At 63.5% G+C, this 22250-nt stretch overlaps 1 protein-coding gene across 1 annotated transcript in view; it reads right to left on the bottom strand.

Annotated features, from left to right (window-relative positions):
- WNT7B (Wnt family member 7B) overlaps positions 1–21805 on the bottom strand; it is a 49462-nt gene extending 27657 nt beyond the window's left edge. The window contains exon 1 of the mRNA XM_045779997.2: positions 21344–21805. Within this exon, the coding sequence (XP_045635953.1) occupies positions 21344–21414 (71 nt within the window). The 5' untranslated portion in view covers positions 21415–21805. The remainder of the gene's footprint in view (positions 1–21343) is intronic.
- Between the last annotated feature and the right edge of the window lie 445 nt (positions 21806–22250).

Below are 22250 nucleotides of genomic sequence, written 5' to 3'. Positions count from 1 at the left end.
GATGTTCATAGCAGCACTGTCCACGAGAGCCAGCAGGAGGAAAGGACGCGATGTCCCCCAGCGGCTGAACGGGCAGACAGGCTGGGGTCTATCCACACGATGGAATGCCATTTGGTCATAAACAGGAGTGAAGTATGGATCCCTGCTCCATGCAGGAACCTCAAAACTGGTCGCTAAGTACACAGATGCCGAGACTACACACTGCGTGAATGCATTTGCAAGCCGTGTCCCGCAAAGGACAGAAAGTGGACCCACGGTCACCTGGAGCTGCGGGGAGGAGGCACGGGGAGCGCCAGCTCTGTAGGCGTGATGACGGTAGAGGTGATGCGACCCAGCACGGGAGTGCGCTGACACGCCTCTGAGTGACAAGCTTTCAAACGGTTCATGTGGCAAATTTTATGTTATGTGTATTTTAAACACAATTTTTAAAAAATTCTATCTACACACAGGACTTCTGCACCCCTGGACATTGGTGGGACAGGTAGAAGGGGACAAGAGGGGCCTTGCCCGGCTGATCCCCACTTGTATGCTTCCAAGGACATGCGGGGCTGAAGGAGCAGGGGGCACGAAAGCCCCCAGCCAGCCCCCAGCAGCCAGCAGGTGAAAGGTGCGGTAAAGGCATCAAGGAAGACAGTCACACAGTATTTTGTATCAGGAACAGAAATACCCAGATATGGCTGCTGAGTAATCATTTTGAAATTGTCTCCCTTAGAATGTGGGGGTTTATCCATTCATGAAATTAAATACACCCATTCTGAGCGCCAGCCACGGACCACACGGGCCTCTGCTCGGTCTCAATCATCTCTCCTTACACCCCCATGTCATAGCTGTGCAGACTGCAGCTCAGAAAGGCTAGGGGACATGCCTGAGGCTGCACAGCCAGGCTCAGAGCCCCGTCTCTGATTCCAGAACTCAGGCCGAGGCAGCGCTCTGGTCCATCACAGGTGCATAACAAGGACCAGAGCCTAGAGCGGGAAACTATGCCCACTTTTTAGCCTCGAAACACAGCTTTAAATCCGTTTCTTGCTTAAAGTCCTCCAAGGTGACTCATTAATTCATTCCAGGCTGATGGACAGCTTCCACTGCCAGAGTTTGAGGTCTCAGCCACCTGCCCCTTCCCTTCCCTGCAGCCCTGAGAAGGCCTGCCCTGCCACACCCCAAGGCTTGGCCACACTGTTTCTTCCACCTGGAGGGGCGGGGGCTGCAGTTATGGGCCACTGGCCCTCATTAGGGAATCCGCTAGAGTGGAAAGGGGCATAAATACATGATAACTAGAAATTGGTGATTTGGAGGAGGGGGAAGGAGGGTAGAAGGATGGGCGTAGAAGAGGGGGGTAAAGGGGGAGGGAGAGGAGTGGGGAGTAGGGAGGACTGGAGGAGGGGAGAGGAGCAGCAGGGGAGAGGAGGGTGAGTGCAGGCTGCATCCTGATATATTGGCAGTTTGGGAGCGAGGGCATGCCTTGGGCGCTCTCAGCAAGCTGCCCGCAGGGTGGGCCTGGCTCTCACCCCCAAGCAGCAAGATCCCCCGGGGGGCTTCTCGGCCCGCAGCTGCCCACCCAGGTGCCCCGGGACAGCTGGCGGGGAGCTTCTGAGTGGCCCTGAGCACAGAGAAGCCGGGCTGGCCGCTCCGGTTTCAGTTGCTGACTTTTTCCACGGAAAAATTCTGCTCCAGGCTCATTTCCTTGTGCTATTTGGAGGCCTCGGGACAAAGGTAAGAGGCCAGGAGGAGTGGGCAAAGCTGAAAGTCTGGAAATGTCCCTCAGCCCTGGCCGGGCCAGCCCCACGAAGGGAACTTCAGGGCAAGTGGCAGCAAGAAGGTTCTGCCTTGTCCCCAGGGACTGCGGACGGGCCTCTGATCCCCGACCAGAGGTGCTGAAGCCAGCAGAGGGCCAGAAGGGATGCGCTTCCGTTGTTCCCTGGCACCAGGCATGGGGTGCCAGCGGGGCTGCCGTGGGACAAGAGGAAGAGCTTTCCACCTGTCCCAAGGGGTCAGGGCTGCCTCTAGGACTAGGGGATGCCAGAGGGTGAGGGGCGAGGGGACCACTGCCAGGCGACAGATGGTGCAGAAGTGGCCAAGAGGGTGGGACACTTGCTATGACATCACCCACCGGGCAGCCCTGTGGGGCAGAGGGTAGGAACGTGAGCCCCGGTGCTGGCCAGCTTGGATGGAACCCTGGCTCTGCCTCCTCCTGGCTGTGAGACCTTTGGTAAGTTTCTGTGCCTCAGTTTCCACATCTGCGAAGTGGGAGTACTGAGAGCCCTGCTCCATCAGGGCTGCTGGGAGGAGTACGTGATGCTGGCCAAAGATGAGCGGTCATCAAGGTTGGCCGTTATTAACCCTCACTGGGGACCCATCACTGACCTCCATTCATTGAGCCCCCAGGATCCAATTCCTCGTGGGGATCAGGGACCAGCTGTACTTATCGCAAGGACCAACACCTACACTGGCAATTCGGAAGCCAGTGAGTGTCTACACCCGCCACTGCACCCACCACGATTGGGTTCACTCCTGGATCGGCCCTTCCCTCTGAAGCAACAGATTCAGTCCAGGTCTACACACCCCCGGGAAGCAAGCGCTCACATTCGCCACAGGGCATGTCTCCAGAACAAACTGGGAACAACCCCCCAGGTGTCCGTCAGCAGGAGACTCACAGAGTTTGGCACATTCACGCGGCGGGAGGCTACGGCAATGACAAAGGGCAGACAGCTGACGTGTGACAACGTGAGTGCCGAGCGGAAGAGCCAGACAGGAGAACATAACCTCAGAAGTCAGAAGTTACGCTTGGCTCCGAGGCATGGGTGGGGAGGGGGCTCGAGGGAGACTGCCGGGTTCCAGGTTGTTCTGAGAAACGGTTTGCGCGAGTGCCCACATAGGTAAAAGCGCGTCAAGCTGTCCGCTCGGGATTTCCGCACTTGATGGAAGTTACAGCGCAACAAAAACGTAAAATAGTGCAACACGAAACGTCGTAGGGCTGGCAAAACCCAAACGAAAACTGCAAGCTTTCTTACAAAAGTTCAAATACAGACAGTGCACTTAAGAAAGGCAGTGTGCACACTCACAACCATCCCCTTGTGCCTCGTCTGGGCGCCCGGCGCCGGGGGCTAACCTGTCCTGCAACAGGGGTCTGAGCGGGCCACTGTGGGCTGGGCCGCGTGCAGCCCAGTCTGGTTAAGACCCCGTCCGGGTCAAGGCCCAGCCTGGGGGGGCTCCTTGGGAGGTCAGGGCTGCCTCCCCTCCCCCGACTTCCTTGGGGAACAACGTCTGGGTCACCTCACAGGGACCCCAAGGCCCAGAGAGGAGAAAATGGGGAAGCCAGTGTCTCACCTATGCCTGGGACCACAGCCATCCTATCCTCCCCCGTCTCCACACAGGACACCCCTGCTTCACTCAGGAGCTAACGACCCTCCAATCCTGTCCCAGGAGCCAAGCGTCTAACCTACATCCCTCCTGCTGTTCAGAGTCGGTGCCTCAAGGAGGTGTGGGCAGCTGCCGTGTGCTGGATTCTGGCTAAGAGCTTCCCTCAGTGAGAGGGTGCCTTTTATTGTTGTTATTATTATTATTGTATTACTCCCTTAGCATAGGAACCAGAGGGCCAGAAAGGTCCAGCCACCTGCTGAGTAGCTCAGGGAGGGAAGATAGGGAACGGGGTTTGGGACCCACACTTCCCACCCCCAGCCTGGTCCGTGCCCCATCATCCCTGTCCCTGACCCTCAAAGAGAGCTGGGGGACACTCACTTGTTTACCTGCAGAGCCTCCTCCCCCACCAGTCCCTGGATGGGGGGCAAGAGGCTGCATGTGGGGCCGACCTGCACGGGGAGCCTTCACCAAAGGGTTCCTGAAGGAGGACCCCGATTCGTGCCAGGGGCTGAGTCGTGAACTCCCTCCAAACAGGCCAGCCCCCGCCCTGTTGCTGGCCCCAGGATGGCAGGGGCCTTGTCGCATCCCGCACTGCGCACTGCGCCTGGCACCGACCCCCGGTGGTCCTCGCGGAACGCGTGAATGAAGGAAGGGCAGAGTGAAGGAGTGCCGTGCACAAATGGAACCACTCACACCTGCCGAGGGGGCCTCTTCCAGGGGCAGTGACGCCCGCCGGCCCAGGAAGCCAGCACAGCCGAGACATCCTCAGTGGGGCAGGGGCTGGGGACACCCGTGGCAAACGCCCGTTTTCACGTAGACGGCTACAGGTTGATTAAAAATTAGCTTTTATTCCCACTTTACATCCGATTGAGAAAATGCCAGCCCTCCCTGTGAAGGCCTCGGTCATCAAGCCGCGGGAGGTACACAGAGGGGGCCAGGGCCCGTGGGGAAAAGGCTGCTCCGAAGGAGCCCTCGAAAGGGCTTTGACCCCCTGGCACTACCAGGGACGGGACAAACTGTGCCTTTTTTATTTAGAGAGTCAGAGAGAAACGCCATCATCGCAAACCCTGGAGCCATCTGATCTGTGCACAGGGCCCCAAAACTATGGGCCCTGCCGCAGCCATGTGTGCTGAGGAGGCTGCAGGGCCCAGGCACCTCCACCTCAGTACCCCATTTCTCTTACAAATTCCCCAGCAACCGACCCCACAAACCACAGCCCAGGATGCCCCGGCAGAGGGGGAAAGCCCCCCCCACACAGCAGGGCTGCCTACCCAGCCTGGCCCGAGCTCCTCTTCTGCACCCACTCTCTGGACCAAGTACCAGACATAATGCAGCCCACCCCCACTCCAGGCTTCTGAGCTGGGGCAGCCCCTGCCCCGAACCAACCACAGAATCCTGGGAATGTTCCCTAGGCTAGGACCGGGGCAGCCCTCCGTGGGGGAGACAAAGTATCCAAGTGCTTCCCAGAACTCAGACCTCATGACTAGTCTGCGGGACCTCAACATCCCAGACCCCTCCCCCACAAGCCACAGGAACCAGACGGGGGTCACCGGGGGACATCTGTCCCTCCCCGGGTCCCCCTCCCTGCTCAGGTGGCGAGTACCACTTTTAGGAAGGTCAGCAGTGATGAGAAAAGCCTTCCCCATGGGCAGCCCACCGGGCCCCCTCTGTCGTCCGGGCCACCCACCTCCCTGCCCCACATAGCAGGACGGCAGCCCCAGAGCCTGAGCTGTCAGGGCTGGGGTGTCGGCCATGAGGTTGGCCCCAGGCACCCCCTTATCGCTCCACCCCCTTACCACTCTGCCCCTGCACCTTCATTCTCCTCCCAGACCCGCTGACCTCCCCAAGGCAGAGCCCTTCCTCCCGGAGACCTTTTCACCCACCTGCCCCCCAGGGGGCCAGGACTCTGCGCCTGACGCCCTCAGGCCTCTCCTAAAGCCATCTGGGGTGAGGCTTATGCACCCCCACAAGCCGCGAGTTCCCCAGGATGGGGATCCTCAACACGGCCCAGCACCCACCCCAGCCCTGAACTGGCCTTGGACGTGAACTCCCACCCCAGCCCTAGCTCCCTGGAAGGTGGGGACAGGCTGACCGGGCCTGGGCCAGATCCCCTGTCTCCCTCTGGGGCCCCATCCCTGGCCCGGGCCCCAGCTGCCCAGCTGCCCAGAGCTCCTGCAGCCCACGCTCCTGGCCCGGGGCGCTTTATAACTCTTCCTTCTCGGGCATCCTCAGGCAAAATATTTGAAGAATGTTCTAATTATCTGCGATCAGCCAAGGAGGCGGGCCCGGTCCACTTGTCCAGGAAGTAACTCGGCAAATACCTGGGAAGATGGCAGCTGGCCCCCATGCCCGCGCACCCCATGCCCCACGTCCCCACTGGCTTCTCTGTCAGGGAGGCAGGGCTCAGTCCGGAGCTTCCCAGCCACAGGTGGGCCGGAAGCCCGCAGCAGTCTGGCAGGGCCGCAGCTGCCCGTGGCCTCTGAGCTCCTACCTGTCAAATGGGGATAAGAACGTCTTCCAGGTCTGGGGTCACTCTGCAGACCCCCCAAGCCACCATCACAGTGCCAGAGCTTGGCACCAACAGGGTCCCCGCAGCCGTCCTCTGTGGGGTAGAACAGGGTAACACGGAACAGTTGGGGCAGAGCCGGACACAGCCACTGCAAAGGCCCGGGGGCACTCAGCCCGCCTGTCCTCCTGGTGTTCCTTAAGTCTGCTCATGTCCTTCCCCTGCTGGAGCTCTCGGCCCTGTTCAGTGCACAGCATGGGGCTTGGGGACATTCCCAGACCTCGGGAAGACTGTTCTGAGCCTCAGTCTTCCCATCTGAAAATAGGGATATCAGCCCTGTCTTGGCCAATGGCTCCTCCCCCTACTGGCCTGGGTGGGAAGAACTTGGAGGGGGGAGGGGACGCCCTGAAGGGGAGGGCAAGCCAAAATGACCACCCTTCCTGAGTGGCATCCCCCCCCGCAGCTCCTCGGGGTGGGCCTTGCCGGCCTAACTTTACAGATGAGGAACGGGGTTTGCAGAGAACACCCAGAAGGAAGCCGCATGTGTGGCAGGCAGGGGCTGCCCCAGTGGAGATGCAGAGAGAGGTCCGGAGACAGGAAGGGACCCAGGAGAAATGAAGCCATCCCTCTGCCCCTCCCTGCCCTGCCCAGGCCTCAGTTTCCCATCTGCGTGTGTAGTGAGGGATCAAAGCAATACCTGCGGCTGTATCCTAAAGAGGGCTCTCTGAGCTTGAGGTCCTGTGTTCGAGGTCTGCTTGGCCGCTGACTCTCACTGGCCTCAGTTTGCCCATCTGTCCAATGGGGAGAACAGCCCCTGCTCGTAGGTGGGGCTCCTGCAGCCTGGCTCCCTCCACCATGGGTCCTGCCTGCTGCAATCTTTCCAGCCCACTGCCCCGCTCAGCTCACTGCCCGCAGTGTTCCCGGGGAAGAGAGCGGAGCGTCCGCCTGCTCCCTCGCGCCCCCGGCGGGCAACCGCCCGCCCTCCCCACATAGCTGGCATTCCTGCCTGGCGTTCTGGGACCCCACCCTGGAGGGAAACCAGGCAATCCTGGGAGAAAGCAGGCAGTGGACAGGGGTCTTGGGCAGGGCTGAGGCTGTTAGAGGTGGGCAAGCTCAGCCAGGGGAGCACAGGGAGCTACAGATGAGGGGGCACAGGGCCCGGAGGGTCCATCCAGCCCCCACATCCAATAAGGCAGTGAAATCAGGACCTCATCCATTCACTGTGACCACAAAACCCCAGGTCATTGACCTCTGACCCCAGAAACTTCTAGACCTCTGCTGGACATCCAGGGCCCATCATGACCCTCCTGGGTTCAGGCCTCACTGACCAGCAAGGATAGAGGCGCCCAGACCCCTCCAGTAGCCGGGCAAGAGTCCAGGCCCTGCTTGGTGCATCCTCTTCCGAGAAGCCTGCCCCTGGTCTCCCCTCTGTCCTCCCTCCCAGCATGGTCACCGCTAAGCTGGCCTCCCGAGGGGGCTGCTGGGCGCTGAGACTCAGCCACACCTGTCTGGCCAGGCCACGGACATGTTTCCTGTACTTTCTGCTGTACTCTGGACCTCCCCAGGCTTACCCCTGACCTCTCTCCTCGATTCCCATGGTGCAGGGGCGGGACACTGACACCTCAAGGTACGTGGCAGCCGAGGCCTGAGCAGGGATGAGACCCCTAACCTTGGCCTTAGCCTAGGCCCTTATGCCCCCGATCTGTCAGACACCAGGGCACCCTGCAGGCCTAGGTGACCAGGATGTCAACCTGAAACCTCAGGACAGATGGATGGACAGACAGGAGAGGGGAACAGGTGGAAGGATGCTGGCAGGGCGTCTGGCCCATGGCCAGGCTGGGAGTCTGGGCTCCTGTTGGGTCAGCCAGCACCTCAGCCTTCTGGGCTACTCTGGACTTGGTCCAAGCCATGGGTTCGGGGGCTGAGTCCCCATAGTCAGAGAACATTGGGCCATCCCCTCTGTGCAGGCTGCAAGGCAGGGCTGAACTCCTGGTCCCGGGACCTTGCCTCAGGCCAGCATCCTGGGGGGCCCCCTTCCGGGAACAGATGAAGGCGGGGGCCTGCCTGGGCTGTGGGGCTCCCAGAGAAGATCCCAGCTCCACCCAGGCTCTCCCCAGTTCTATGGCCCTGCCCTCAGCTCTCACCAAACCTGGGGAACCCTCTGGGCTAGAACACCCCCTTCACTTTTTAAGCATCCCACTGCTCCCTCTGAGAATTCCCGGGCCACCAGGAACCCCAGCCAGCTGCCTCGGCTTAGATGCTTTATGGGACAGGGTGCTCACTGCCCCCCAAGAGCAGTCCACTCCCCCCTCATCAGGCTGGCTGTGATGAGCCACATGGGGGGGCCAGAACCCCTCCCTGGGCTCAGCAATGCCCCTCCCACCCCACACCGTAACTAAGTGGCCTGGAGTCCTGAGCACCAGCCCTGCCTTCTGTGGCCAGCCTCCACCTCCCATCCAAGGCCACACAGACACCTGGCAAGGATCTGGTATCAGGGCCAAGAGCAGGACCCAGCCCTGCGGCTTTTCTCCCCACTTCTGGGCTCTCTGCCCCAGGCCCTAAGGACCTGTTTCCTCAGCCTCCCCTCTTTCCCCTCCTCCTCCCCCTGCAGGAATTTCCACCTCTGCAGGAAGGCCGTGAGAGGGAGCCAGGGGTCACTCTGGGCTCATACTCAGACTGGCCTGGAACCCTCGGTTCTCCCCACCTCCCTAGAAGGGGCCGGCAAACCGCCTGTGGCCCAGGTCCCCTGGGGCGGACACTGGACAACAAGGAGGATGTCTCCAACAAGTGCAATCATCACGCCTCACTCCCTGCCTCGTGGCTCTTAGAGCTGCCGGAAAGGGAATAATGGAAGAGGGGTGAGGGGTCCACCCTCCACACCTCCAGGAGCCACGGCCTGGAGTGAAGTCCCCCTGATCACACGGCCAGCCAGGCAGGGTCTGAGACAGAAGACCTATGGGAGCCCGGGGCCAGCTCTCAGCCCTCCACCCAGCAGCCTTCCCCAGACACTGACCAACAGCAGTCTCTACCTGGCATTCCCAGGGCTTGTGTCCTTGGGGTGCCCCACGCCCCATGCTCTGAGCTACTGGGCACAGATAGAGCAACCCGAGCCACTGGGTTGCGCTCCCGTGACACCAGCCCGCCCCTAGGCTCCCCGATGCAGACTCCTTGGCACCCCCCCAGGCTGGCTGCCGCACCCTAGCCTGTGTCATGGGCGTAGGCATCGTGCTCCACCCCCGGGGCAGGGCCACCAAGGGGGGCGAGGACTCTGCCGGGGCCATGGTGGGGCTTGGTCCATAGGTGTGGCACCTGAGCCGCCACGGGGCCCGGCACGGAGGGATGGCCCACAGGATGGCCCCCAGGGAAGAAGGGGATGGCAGGTGATAGACGTGGGCTCCTTCCAAAGGGGGGGGTGTGTCGGCAGCACCTGGAAATTCCCGGCGCTCCCCGCCAGCAGTGAAGTCACCCCGCGAAGACCTAAGTCAAGGAGCCAGGAAGGCACCCAGCCCCCTAGCCCACCCCTGGGCTCACCCATGCGCCCTGGGGGCCCACACACCTGGGGCCATCCACTGGGCAAGTGGCTCCTGACCAGGTCGATGGGCCTTGCTGGACCCAGACACGGGAGCAGCCATCTGACCATCCAAGGGGGTGTTTCCTGGGCACCAACTCAGCACCAAGTGCTGCACTGGGTGCTGGATGGCGGGGGGGGGGGGGGCATGGAGCAGCGGCCAACCCACAGCAACTACCACAGGCCTGGCCTCCAAGTGTGCTGACAGCGCCCCTCAGCCGCACCCTGCCCCCATCCACCCTGAGGGTCCTGCCTCCCGGAAATCCGTCCCCTGTCCCCAGGCCCACCTGCATGGGACATGGGGGGCAGGACCAGCCTCCTCTGCTCCCCGTTTCCCCTGCTTGGGGCACTCAGACCCAGGGGCTTCCGTAGCGCGGGATAAAGCCGCTCATCCCTCCCCTGCTTGAGACCTGCCCTCCCTTGGCTCCCCAGGCCTGGGGCTGCCCTTCGCCAGTCTGACCTCACCTCGCACGGCCCCAGCCCACTCTGACGGGCGGCTGCCTGCTCCCCGTGCCCCCTCGGTCAAGAACGTCGCTCTCCCTAGCACATTCTCTAGGACCCAGGTCCGAGGCCACATTCTGTGAGGGGTCTTCCCTGATCCGCTCACTGCAGATGGGTCGGGGCCCCTGCTCTGTAGGACCCCCCAGGGCTTTGTGTACATGATGGGGTAGGAGGGGAGCTTCCCAGTTAGACCCGCATACACGGCCAGCCTTGTTCGCCAGGCTCGGGGGCTGCGAAGAAGGGCAAGCTCGGAGTAGTGACAAGGCCTGGCAGGAAGGGGAGGCGGGGATAGAAGGGGTCGGAACACCGAGACCCACCACCCACAGGGACAGTCCAAGGCAGGAAAGGGGAGGGTTGCCCGAAGCCCACGGCGCATGGCGACTATGCCCTCGCTGGCCCAACTTAGAAGGTCATGAGCTGGCCAGTCGGGACAACCTTCTCTCTCTGCTCAAGCCAGTCTCAGAGCCCCTTGGGTTGAGACCCAAGACAGGGAGGGACCCAGGAGCAGAAATCTGAGGGCCTCTTGGCCCCCTCACATATCGGGAGGGAAAGGTGACCTCCGTTCCAAGTCTAAACAGAGAGAGAGCCCTCGCTCAGAGCCTCATGACTCCCGGTCACTAGACAATTCTAACCAGCTGGAGCAGTCGCTTTCTCTAACAGACAGTGAACGAGAAGGCAGACAGACCTGGGTTCGACTATGAGCTCAGCCACCTTGAGCGGGACCTCGGGAGTCACTCGGCCCACACTCCTCCCTTCATCGCCCCCCAAGTGGGTGGCCCTGGCTTAGCTCCCCTTTTCCGGCGGCCAGGGAGAAAACAAATTCAGAGCAGACCCCAGCTGGTGTGCACCCCTCCGCCCTGTGACAGAAGGCCTCTCCAAGACGACGAGAGCCTCCCACAGGTGGGACGCAGAGCCCTGCACCCCCGTCAGGGGTCTGTGTGGTGGGCAGGCAATTTCTGCCGGAGGAACTCCCATTCAAAAGGGCTGTTCGTTGGTTTGCCACTTGGGACAGTGAGGGCCTGTCTCAGGTCTGGATCCCTCGGCACGGTGGCCCCTGCACCCCGGCAGCACCAAGGCCCCCTTCGGGGAGGGTAAGCTAAGACACCACCCGCCCTTGTCCCAAGGCTTCTTCCGTCCCAGACCCTGCTCATTCACAGCTCCCGCTGGGCACAGAGGCAGGACTCCAGCATAGTGAGCACCTCTGGTCTGGGAGGCCGTGGAGAAGGCTCTGGAACAGGGGTGGCCTGGGGTTGGAGGGTGAGGTCTGAAAAGCTCTGGGGGCCCCCAGTCTTATCAGGATGGGACTGCCGGGGATGCTGACTCGGGCCCCTCCAGACTGCGGCTGATGCCTGGAGAGCTGCTTGCCGGTTAGGCTGCCGTCCTCCCCGTCCTGCTCTGGGCACCTAGTGGGCTTCGGGGTCTGCAGGAGGGTGGCCAATTGGGATGCACAGTTCTGGCGTGTTCCGCTCACATCCTCGGACTGAGTGCTTCGTGGCGTCATCAGTGATGAGGAACTACCAGCTCTGGCGGGAGGCTGAGGCAGGGAGAGGCGTCGGCAGGCAGGGTTCTGAGTCTGGCGCTGCGCTCTGCCGCGAGGCTGTGGGATGAGCTTCCCAGGGCCGCCGCATCCTCAATCACAGAGCCGGCCAACCACACCCCGTGGCTGCCTTGCACAGAGGACCCGTGAATGCTGGCTTCCTTCCAGGCAGGGCCCTTGCCCGGCATCCCTGGCCCTCAGTCCTGCATCTGCTTGAATGCTTCTGGGGCTGGCAAGCTCACTGCTCCCCTGCCAACCACAGGGCTGGCCCAGCGGCCCAGGCCTGGGGCTCCCCCCACTCGGAGGGTGAGGACACCCCGCATTGAGGGCAGGACTGGGAGGGGGCCCGGGCAGGCTGTGATGGAGACAGGGAAGATGGAGAAAGGGAGGAGGGAGCGCACCTGTGCCCACCCCCACCCTGTTAGCCAGCCCAAGGGGAGGCCCCAGCCCCGCGCCAGGGAAAGAGGACAAACGGAGGTTTTGTCCTTGGCCAGCGGGCGGCCCGCACCACACAATGACCCTTTCATCAGGCTGAGGGAGCCCTAGGTCGAGGTTTCATCTGACAAGAGAGAGCTCCCGGCCTCTTGTCCCTTGCTGGGGGAGTCCGGGGAGGGGGGGCTGAGCCCCATCTGAGCCGGACCCGGACCATGCAAAATGGAGACTCCAGGGCAACTAGCTGAAGCCCCTCCATCTGCCACAGGGCGGGAGGTGGAGTGGGGGAGAGGCCCTGAGAAGTTAGGGGACTGGCCATGGGCCACACAAAAAGGGGTGCTGTTCCGGGTACCCCCCAAACCTGAGCTGACGGAGGGTCTGGGTCTCTGCAATCAAGAGTTCCACCCCATCCCATTCCCCACCTGCCACCACCCTCGGGGTCTTGCCCAGGCCAGCCTGACGACAGAGCCTTGGCCCAGACCCCCAGTAGGAGTTCTGGGTTCCCCACAGGCTATGCAGCCCTGGCCCCCTGCCCCCCAGTGGACACGGTGTGTGATTTGCTAGGTCTGTGTCCACAGCGTCCCTAGAGGAGCCAAGTGTGGAAACACGGTGCAGTCAGGACCTCAAAAATTACCCCCTTCGTGGTGGCCTCCTCCCCACAGAGCGTCTCGCGCCTGCCCCGATGACCCCGGAGGCCCCAGGCACCTGGGGACACCTTTCTCTGTTGGGCCACCATGGGGAGACTTTCTCCTCACAGGCAGTGGCTGAGCTGGTTCCAGATCCGGGAGGGCTGCTATCCTGGGTTCTGTGTGACTTCGGGAGGACCTCTCTGCTCTTCTAGGTGTCACCTCCTCCAGGAAGCCCTCTGAGACACCCCAGAGAGTTCAAACACTCTCCACTGAACAAATACAGCCACCAATCCTCTCTCTGCATCCCAGCTAGCCGGGCTCCCTGTCCCTAATGGCTGAGAGGGACCCCATCTCTCGAGCACTTGCTGTATACCAAGCACCCGGCGGGTCACGTCTCTCCATTTGCTCGCTGAGTCCTCACGGCCACTCCAGCTCCAAGGCACAGCCGAGTTGCAGAATGCACCCCAGGCAGCAAGAGGAGGAACAGGGACGGGAACCCCGGACCAGGGAGTACTCAAGGGAAACTCGGTCAGAAAATGAGCCTTTCGGGGGTGCCTGGGTGGCACAGCGGTTAAGCATCTGCCTTCGGCTCAGGGCGTGATCCCGGCGTTATGGGATCGAGCCCCACATCAGGCTCCTCCGCTGGGAGCCTGCTTCTTCCTCTCCCACTCCCCCTGCTTGTGTTCCCTCTCTCGCTGGCTGTCTCTATCTCTGTCGAATAAATAAATAAAATCTTTAAAAAAAAAAAAAAAAAGAAAGAAAATGAGCCTTTCTCCTGCGGGTCCTCACGTGGCTGCAGGGCACATGGGACCTGGAGGAAGCACTGGAGGATGCAGCTTCCCCTCCTGGCCCTTCCTCCCCGCACACACAGGGTCAAAAGCAGTCATCTCCATCCCCCCTCTGGTTAGTGGCTGATGAGCTGTGCCCACTCGGCGAAGGCTCCAGGAGCACTTTGTGACAGGAGGAACTCCATCTCTGCAGCCAGGCCAGGGGTTCCTGGGAGGTTCCCGGAGCTAGCCCCCCAGGTGCACACCACTGCACAGAGCCACATGTGCCTTGGAGTCCCGGTGGCTTGGGGGCCCAACCTGCGCCTGCAGAGGAAGCATCTCCATCTCCCAGCCACCGATGAAGAGACTGTGGGCCAGAGAAGCCCCCGGGCCTGCCCAAGGCCACACGGCACAGCAACTCCCACACCTGGACAGACGCAACCTGCAGGCAGGGAGCTGCTCGTCCCAAGGGGACCCCAGTGCACACTAAGCTCGGGCAGCCCCGTCCCACCGCCACACAGGCTTCGATGCCAGGGGAGGGGGCCTGATTCAGCAACGCCTGCCCCCCGGGGTCATGCCCACAGTGGTTCTGGGACTGCGGTTGGCACCACCAATAAAGCCACAGCAGCGGAGCCAGGAAGAGGCCCAGCCCTGGCAGGGCAGTGGTGAGCGCCCCCCCCCCCCCCCACAGCCAGGTGGTCGGTGAGTAACCGCCCCGTCACCCATGACTCACCCAGCTCCCCAGAGCGGGCGGTCACCATGAGAGCCGCGTAACCGGAAGACCTGGGGGGATCATTGTAGCCAACCTCCACATCTGGGAGAGGGAGGCCAAGACCGGAAGGGACCTGCCCAGGACAGTAGGCCAGCCTGGTCCTGGCATGAGGCCCCCAGACCAGCTGACCAGCACCGCAGCCCTCTTCTTGGCCTGTGGCCCCCCCACCTGCCCTCCCTGGGGCCCTCACTAACCCCCCACTGGCCCTGGAAGCTTCTGCTCTGACAACAGTGGAGCAGAGAAGGGTAAGGCTGGCCAGAGCTGCCTCACAAGGCCAGCCAAACTCAGCATCAGGCGGGGGCTCAGGGCCCTTCCAGGCCAGCACACCCGTCCGACCCAATCAGTGGCAGGGGCCCAGGCATGCATCTGGGATTCGCTATGCACGGACCACAGCCCAAGACAGGGAGCTGGGAGAGCAGCCCAGATGAAAAGGGCAGGATCAATTGTCCACCAGTGTCTGTGATCCCAGCAGTGGGATGCCTTCTGGAAAGTTCTCTGGAGCAGAAAGAAGCCTCCACCCAGGGCCCCTCCTGCCCCTGGCATCCTCAGATCCCACAGAGCCGACCTTCCTAAATATTCCTGCACTAGTGAGGTGGGCTTACTGTTGATCCCCAACTGTTCTCAAAGCACCTTTGCACCAGCCCACCTCCACCCCATCCGGGCATCCGCGCATAGCCGCCCACGAGGGTCTTCCCACCATTCTCACTGCCAACTGCATCCGCAAGGCCCTACTCCCACCCGTGGCCTCCTCCAGGCCCACCCAGCCCTGTACCCACCAAACAGGCCATGGGAAACCCCAGAGCTCCCTCTCTTGCTCCTGGGAACAGCTAACTGAGTCTCTGCTCAGGAAAGCCTGGCATCAGCACTTTCTCTCCCCCTGGGGGCTGAAGGTCAGGCTGGGCTGGCACTGGAGCAGGGGTCCCCAAAGGCAGGGCAGGGGGCAGAGTCTGCTTTGCTGCCCCCCACCTCCTACCCTGGACCCTAGCACTGGCCCAGGAATGTTTGGAAAACCGTCGCCTTTGGAGACTTTTTCCCAACAAAGCTGGCAGTGAACACGCAGGGAGCGAGCCCATGTGGGCACAGATGGTAATCACCGCAGGCCTGGATTGGGGGAGCCAACCCTGAAGGAAAACTTCGGGTCTATGCGTGCATACTGGCCCCCACCTGCCCCAGGGCCCCTCACTGCTGCCTTGGTCCCATTCTGTCCAGCTCCTGAGCCCCTCGCCCACCTCCTGCTCTCAGATTCTTACTCCAGACCACCCCCCGGAGGACTCCTGGTCCCCTACCCCTGGACACCTCCGTACAGATGCCAAACCTCGGGCAGCTGGCTCCAAAAATGATTTCTTAAGGCATAGTAGCTGCTGATTCTCCAGCTAAAGATGGAGATGCGGGGGTCTTCAGGGGAGGGGGAAGCTTCCCCACTTCTGACCTCTGACCTCTGAGAACTGGAGGCTGGGATTCCAAGGCCCCCGTGGTTGATCCATTTCCCAGGAAGGGTGCCAGAAGCAGGACTCTCTGGCCTGGCGCTCTCCTAGCCCGATTCCCCAAAGATCAGGCGGTCCCAATCGGCCCCCTTTCCCTGCCTGGGGCGGCCTGTTTCTCCCCCCCCCACCCCCCCCCCCCGCCCGCCTTCCCCAAGCGATGCCTCTGCAGCCGGGCTGCCCGCCGGGCCTGGAGCACTCTGCGCCCGGACCTTGTAATTATGTCCCACAGCCCGGGAGACCGCGGGCCTCGCAGCATCTGGCTGCGGTTGCGAACTTTTGTTTCAAGATGCGCGACTATTTATAGAAGTAAAACTGGTAGGATAGTAATTTCCTAGGAGCTGGAGGAGAAATTGGCTGCGCCTCTATTAAAAGGGGGTGGGGGCACGGCGATTTATTAGGACTGTGGCCGCGCGGGAGGTGGGGGTGGCGCAGGGAGCGGGAAGGCAGCGCCTGCCCCCTCTGGCCGCGTTAGGCGACCCCGGACGTGGCCCGCGTGTAAAGGAGGGGGAGGAGGAGGGGTGGAGAGAAGGGGAGGGAGAGCTAGCTCTGAGGTTTAATCAGTAGCATCCAGCTTAAATTCCCCCAAACGGCGGTTCCATAAATCAAACTTCTTTTTAAATCGGAGGCCAGAGCATATGCGTCCCATTAGGAATCGGGCGAAGCCACTGCTGCGCCGACGCGCCCCCTCGGCTCCCTGGGCCCGGCCGAGCCGGGCCGGGAGCTTCCCGGAGCCCGGTGGGCGCTGCCCGGCCCGAAGCACACGCGCACCCACGCTCCGCGCGCTGCCTTGACCAGGACAGCAGGGCGCACCTCGGCCAGCCGCACGCCGGCTGAGCGACCCCCTCGCGCCCAGGTGAGGAGTCGGCAGTTGCTGGGTCGGGCGGCTCAGCGCCGCGGGAAGGCGCAAGAAGCCGCAGCCACCACCGAGGACAGCTTGGGCGCTGTCTGGCGGGGCGCAGAGTGCACGTGTGCGCCTGTGTGTACGCGGCGGAGCGAGTGTGTGCGTGCGGCTCTCTCGAAGGCGGCACAGGCGGGCCGGCCCCGTGGTTTTATAAACGGAGGGGGATCCCGCTGGTCCCGGACTCGCGTGGGACCGCGCAGGGAATCCCCGCGCCGCCGCGCGCCCTCCCGCCCTCGCCCTCGGTGCGCGCATTCTGGTCCACCGGGGCAGTAGGGCCTCTCGCGGGCCACGCTCTCTCTGTCCCCAAAGCCGTAACTTCTCACTGCTGCAGCCGCCCCCCAAGTCCTCCACTTCGGCGCCTTAGGCAGACGAGGAGACCCAAAGTCCCAGCCTACCGAGCGCGTCGGGCACCCGGTGCCCCGCCCAGGGACTCCACTGCCGAGTTTCCTACCAGCCCGGCTCCTGCGCTGGACGCCGAGGAGAGGGCTTCCTCCGCCCCCGCCCCCCCTCCGCCCGCCCCGCGTGCGGCCCGCGGCACTCACAGGTAGCTGCCGCTGGACAGGATGAGAAAGATCTGCGGACAGTACACGGAGAGGAGCGCGCCGCGCGGCGACAGCAGGAGCATGGTGGGGCGGCGCTCCTGGAAGGGCTTGGCGGGCCCGGCGGGCAGGGCGCCTGGGCCAGCTGAGGCCGGGGTCTCCGCGGCCCTCCCCGAGGCGGGGCGGCGACACCAGGCGCTAGGGACCAGGGTGCGCGGGCCCCAGCGCAGTATTCGTCCGTGCCCCGCCACCAGGGCCGAGCATCGCGCTGGGGCTGGGGCTGGGGCCGCGGCGGGCGCTGGGACTGGAGTGTGGAGCGAGGGGACGGGCAGTGGGCAGCGGGTGCTCCTCGGCGGCTGTCTAAACCTCCGTCCGTCGATCGGTCGGAACCGGCTCTGTCGCTCGCTCTGGCTCAAGTCTCCAAGTCTCTCGGGGCGCGCAGCTGCCATTGGACGGGCCGCCCCTACATCCGCCTCCTCTGCGGGCGGGTTTTTTAAAGGGGAGGCTGACCCGGAGCGCGCGACAGGAGCCGCCCCCGGGGCTTGCCCAAACTGCCTTGGCCCGTATCCCCCCCACCTCCCCGCCCAACTTCAGCGAACCACACAGCGCTGGCCGGCTCCGGAAGGTGCACCTAGAGGGAGGCACCGCCGCGTAACCGCGCGGGGGCGTGCGCTCCTCTTGGGGGGGCTGTGCTCGGCAGTCTGTTCTGGTGTTCGCATGCAAGTGCCTGCATGTGCCTGTGTGTGCCCGCGGGAGCGTGGGCGCGTCTGTGAGGGCGCAGGTGTGTGCGCACGGGTGCACGGTGTGCGCTGCCCCCTCGCCCGCGTGCGCCCCTGGGTTTGGTTAGGCTGGCCGTGAGTCGCATACGCTCACCCTAGCCCACCGGGCCCAACCAGGCAGGGCTCACCTGTGCACATGCGCACTGGTGTCTCTGCAGGGTCCTGCCTCAGCGCCTCTTTGGAGAGGCAGTGAGAGGCACCCCTAATTGGTTCACAGAGGCCCCGAACTTTGGCTTCCGCATCTCACTTCTGCTCTCCTTGGCGAGTTGGTTGCGACAGGTGTAGGCAGGAGCAGATTCAGAAGGACACACTTCCTAAACAATCCTTCTTCCAGTGATTTGTTTAAAGGCCAGAAACCCACCTCCTATTTTGAAGTTTTGAGTCCCACCTCCTCTTGTCTGCCAAGCCTGGCTATATATGAATGATCTTCCAGATGCAGCGTAGACCCTGTCGGCTGGGGTGAAAGCATGAGGCAGGGACGATGACAAGAGGGGTCTGTGCGGATATGGCCAGTGGTCCAGGGGTGGGGAGTTTCCCAGCTTCTGGACCTGGCACGGAGATTCATGCCCGGCATCCAGAAGCAGGGGGCTGCCCCCTTCACCTTCATCCCACCGGGCCCCTCTGCCTCTCCCAGGGCAGGAATGGAGCAGGGTTGATCCTGGGACTTCGGGACCCCACTTCCAGTGGGCAGAGGGTGCCGGGATTCCAACGGCTTGTCCCTGCCCTGGCTTGGGCCGCAGCCTGGGGACTGCTTGGTCCAAAAGTGAGGAACTGTGACTCCCCAAAGCCATTCGTTTTGAAATTGCTCAAAATCTAAGGCAAACCTACTCTTGGGGCCCTGACCCCCAAAGGGATTGTGAGGCCTGAGTTCTCCATCGCTGCTGGTCTGGGAGCTTCCCCCAGGGACTACACATGTGTGTGGTGGCTGTGTGTGCATGAGTGCGGGAGGTTCCCAATGTACATTCACAAATGTGCACACACAGGTGGGGGGGGCGTGATCCCGGAATAGCCCCCTAATGCGTGAAATCTCGGACATTTGGTTGGAACTTCTGTGGCCCTAAAATCCGCTATCTGGAGGAGTCCCCAGGGTGGCGATACCGAGGTCATTAACCGTGGGGAGAGCTTGGCTGGTGTGCACAGGGTGTTTATTGGAGCCCCACCTCTCCCCCCAGGGCACCGGCACCCAGGCCGAATCTGCGCAGTACCCGGTGAAGGACGTGCTACCGGAACCCCACTTTTCAGATGAGGGAGGCAGACTGGGAGATTAAAGCACCCACCTGAAGCCACCGATGAAGAGTGCGGGGGAGGAATGAACCCCCAACCTCACCCTTAGTGCACTGGACTCCCAAGTCATTAGCCCCTCAGGTCACATCTGGGCCCAGCTCCCCCCTCCTCCCTGCCTTGTTTAGCCAAGATGGCTGGCAAAGAAAGCAAGCCCCCTGCTCCAAGGTGGACAGGCAGGGGCTGGGGTAGCGGCAGAAGAGGAGCCCCTTCCCTTAGCAGGTCCAAGGGTGGCTCCCTGGCTTTCCCCGATGTGGTTCGCAGGGGCATTTGGAGGCTAGGTTTTCTCCTCTCCCCCCAGGAGTGTGTGTTTTAGGGGGCCCAGCAGGGGGAGGAGCCTCCCACTCCCCAGCTCGTGAGTGGAGGCAGAGGCAGCGCCCGGCTCTCTCACCCCCTCCCAGAGGGCAGGCACACAGCCCGGGTCTCACTCTCTGGTCTCTCTCTACTCAGACACGGGTCACCACCGTGTTCAGGATGGCCAGAGCCGCAGTCCCATTCACAGAGGAGAGAGGGAAGCTGCCCTGTGTCCGGAGGTCGGTAGGTCCATCACCTAGGCCTCTGAGCCCTGCAACCAGCCCCAGGTGCCCAGGTTGGGCACCACCTGGAGCTCCTTTTGCTGCCTGGGGTGGGGAGGGAAAGGTCATAGAGCGCTTCCCACAAGCTGCGGGGGCAGGTGGGGGGTGTTCTTTGGGATGACTCCTGTTGAGAAACTGGGGCTGGTGCTAGGAGGACTGGTCAGTGGTGGAGGCCAGAGCCAGTCCCAGCTCTGCCTCTTACTCTTGGGGACAAGTGACTTGGCCTCCCTCGCTCAGTTTCCTGATCCTTAAAACAGGGACCTAACTCTAGGACTGCCAGGAGCGGACAAGGCCTTTGTGCTGAGAACCAGAGAGAGCCTCATTAGGGGCTGCCCATGACTTTGGGGGATACAGGGAGAGGAACTGCAGGGGCTGCTGGAGATGGGAAACAGTGCCTCCCTCCCAACCCCCACCCCCTGGCGGACTCAGTGCAGGCACCCTCAACTCCATAAACAAACACCCAGGGACACAGCCTACACAGACCCACAATAAATAGAGCCACCAGCAGCCGGCGGCATGCCAGCCCAGGCCTGCAGAACTGAGGCTAGGACAGGGTCTTCCAGCCCTGCCTCTGCAGCCCCCCGGCCTCAGTTCCTGCTGGCTGGGCCTCAGTTTCTCCATCTGTAAAATGGCGGAGGGAGCGACAGAAGGACCGGCGATAGACGAGATGGTTCTCAGGTAGTGCTTCTATCCCTCAGCCCGGGAAGCCCCTCCTCCGCCTCCCGCGGGGCTGTTCACCGGCTGTGCTCCGGTCGGGGGCCCGCCTGCCTCCTGGCCGCCGGCGGCGCACAGTAGGGGCGCAAGGCGCGGCAGGGCCGGCGGCCGGGGGCGCCCCAGCGAGGTGCACCGCACCCCCTCGCGGTCGCATCGCCCCCCCCCCTCCACCTCGAGCAAGGCCGAGACAGATTCTGTCTAAAGGAGATCGCAGCTCAACAGGTAAGGACTCGGCTGGGTTCAGGAATGTGGAAATACGACTCGGAGCAGCGACTGCACCAGCAGCGAGCGCAGCCCGCCGGGAGCCCGCCCGCCCGCCGGGCCGCGCGAGGGGGAGCGCGGCGAGAGGGGGCCGGGCCGAGGGCCCAGGGCGGGCGGGGGCGCGGGCCCCGGACCGAGCCCGAGGCGGCCGGGCCCGCCGCGCGGCCCATCCCGAGCCAGCCGGACGAGTTGTCAAGGCAATTTCAACACGTCCGGGTGATGGATAGGGTCGAAGGGCCCAGGCAGGTGCCCCGGCCTGCAGGCTCGCGGCCGGGGTGCTCGCCCCCCGCCCGCCCGGACCTTCCCGGCCGCCCGACACCCCCGGCTCCTGGCCCCGGCGCGCCCTCCAGACGGCGAGCGCTCGGCCCGGGCTCGGCGCCCAGCGCAGCCCGGGGGAGGGAAGGCGCGTCCCACCCCCAGGGCCTGGAGCCCAAACAGGTGAAAGTACGCGCCGGGCACGCACGCCGCTACCCGCGAGCCTGGCCGCCGCTGCCTGCGCGCCCTGCTCTCCTTCCACCAGCCCTGGCTGGACTCGGCGCACTTCGGGAGTACCTGCCGTTCATGGGGCTCGGGGGCGTCTCTGCTGGGCTGGGGCAAGGGTCCGACACACAGGCCAGCCCCGATCCCCAAGAGCTGCCTGTGCCCCCTCAGGCCCTACGTCTCTGCTGGGACCCTCTGGAACCGGTTCCTCCCGGCCGCCCCTACCCGGGGCTGCGGCCCCTGCCCACGGGGATACTCACCCGAGCTTCACGTAGAGGACGCCAAAGCAGAGAAACACGTAGAAAATCCACTTGCGAAAGTTTCTGTGCATGATCCAGGGAGGGGGGCTGCGCCATAGACAGCGGCGGCCGGAGGGGACGCGCGGGCCGGGCGGGGAACTGGCAAGGGTAGGGGACTTCGGTGGACCGCTCTCAGCCAGCGCTGCGGCTCGGGCGGCCGGCGACGCGCGGGCACTCGGCGCGCGCTGCCACCATGGTGAGCCCGGGGCGCCGCCGCCGCCGCGTGCGGCTGGGTAGTGACCTGGGCCGGGAACCGCGACCTCGGAGCTGGGCTGAGAGATCGCCGGGAACGACGAGCGCCGGCGGGGGCCGGGCCCCAGCACTGCGGGCGGGCGGGCGCTGCCTCCACTGGGCGCAGCCGCCTGGGGCCGTGCGCGCCTCGCCGAGCGCCGCGGCGGCCAATGTGTCCGCACTTGTCCGCCTCCCCAGGTGACTCGCAGCCCCGGCAAGCGAGCTGCGAGAGAACGAGCGCGCCCCAGGTAGGAGGATCCGCCTCCCGCCCGCCCTCCTCGCTCGCCGCGCGCTCTCTCTCCCTTGCTCCCGGGCTCTCCCCTCCCTTTTCTCCTCCCTCCCCCGTGACACACAAACACATCCACCCCGCACACACACCCCCCTGCCTAGGCCCGCTCCCTTCCGATCGGCCTCCTGGGACTGGTCAGGGGGAGGGGGATTGGGTGCGCGGAGTTGGGGGGGGCGCCCGCAGGGGAGGGTGCGTCTCGGAAGAGACACCTGCGGTGGGGCTGGCCGGTCCTCTACGCCCTCAAGGGTGGGGGTGGGGCGCGAGGGAACGTCCCGTACAGGTCGTGGTGGCCACTCGGCTCCCAGTCTCTAGTGGGGGGGCGGGGTGGAGACCACCCAATCCTATAGC

Source organism: Ursus americanus, chromosome 17 (genome assembly GCF_024610735.1).
Source record: "Ursus americanus isolate L20-20 chromosome 17, mUrsAme1.1.p, whole genome shotgun sequence".
NCBI classification, from domain to species: Eukaryota; Metazoa; Chordata; class Mammalia; order Carnivora; family Ursidae; genus Ursus; species Ursus americanus.
This window is presented reverse-complemented; position numbering and strand designations above follow the sequence as displayed.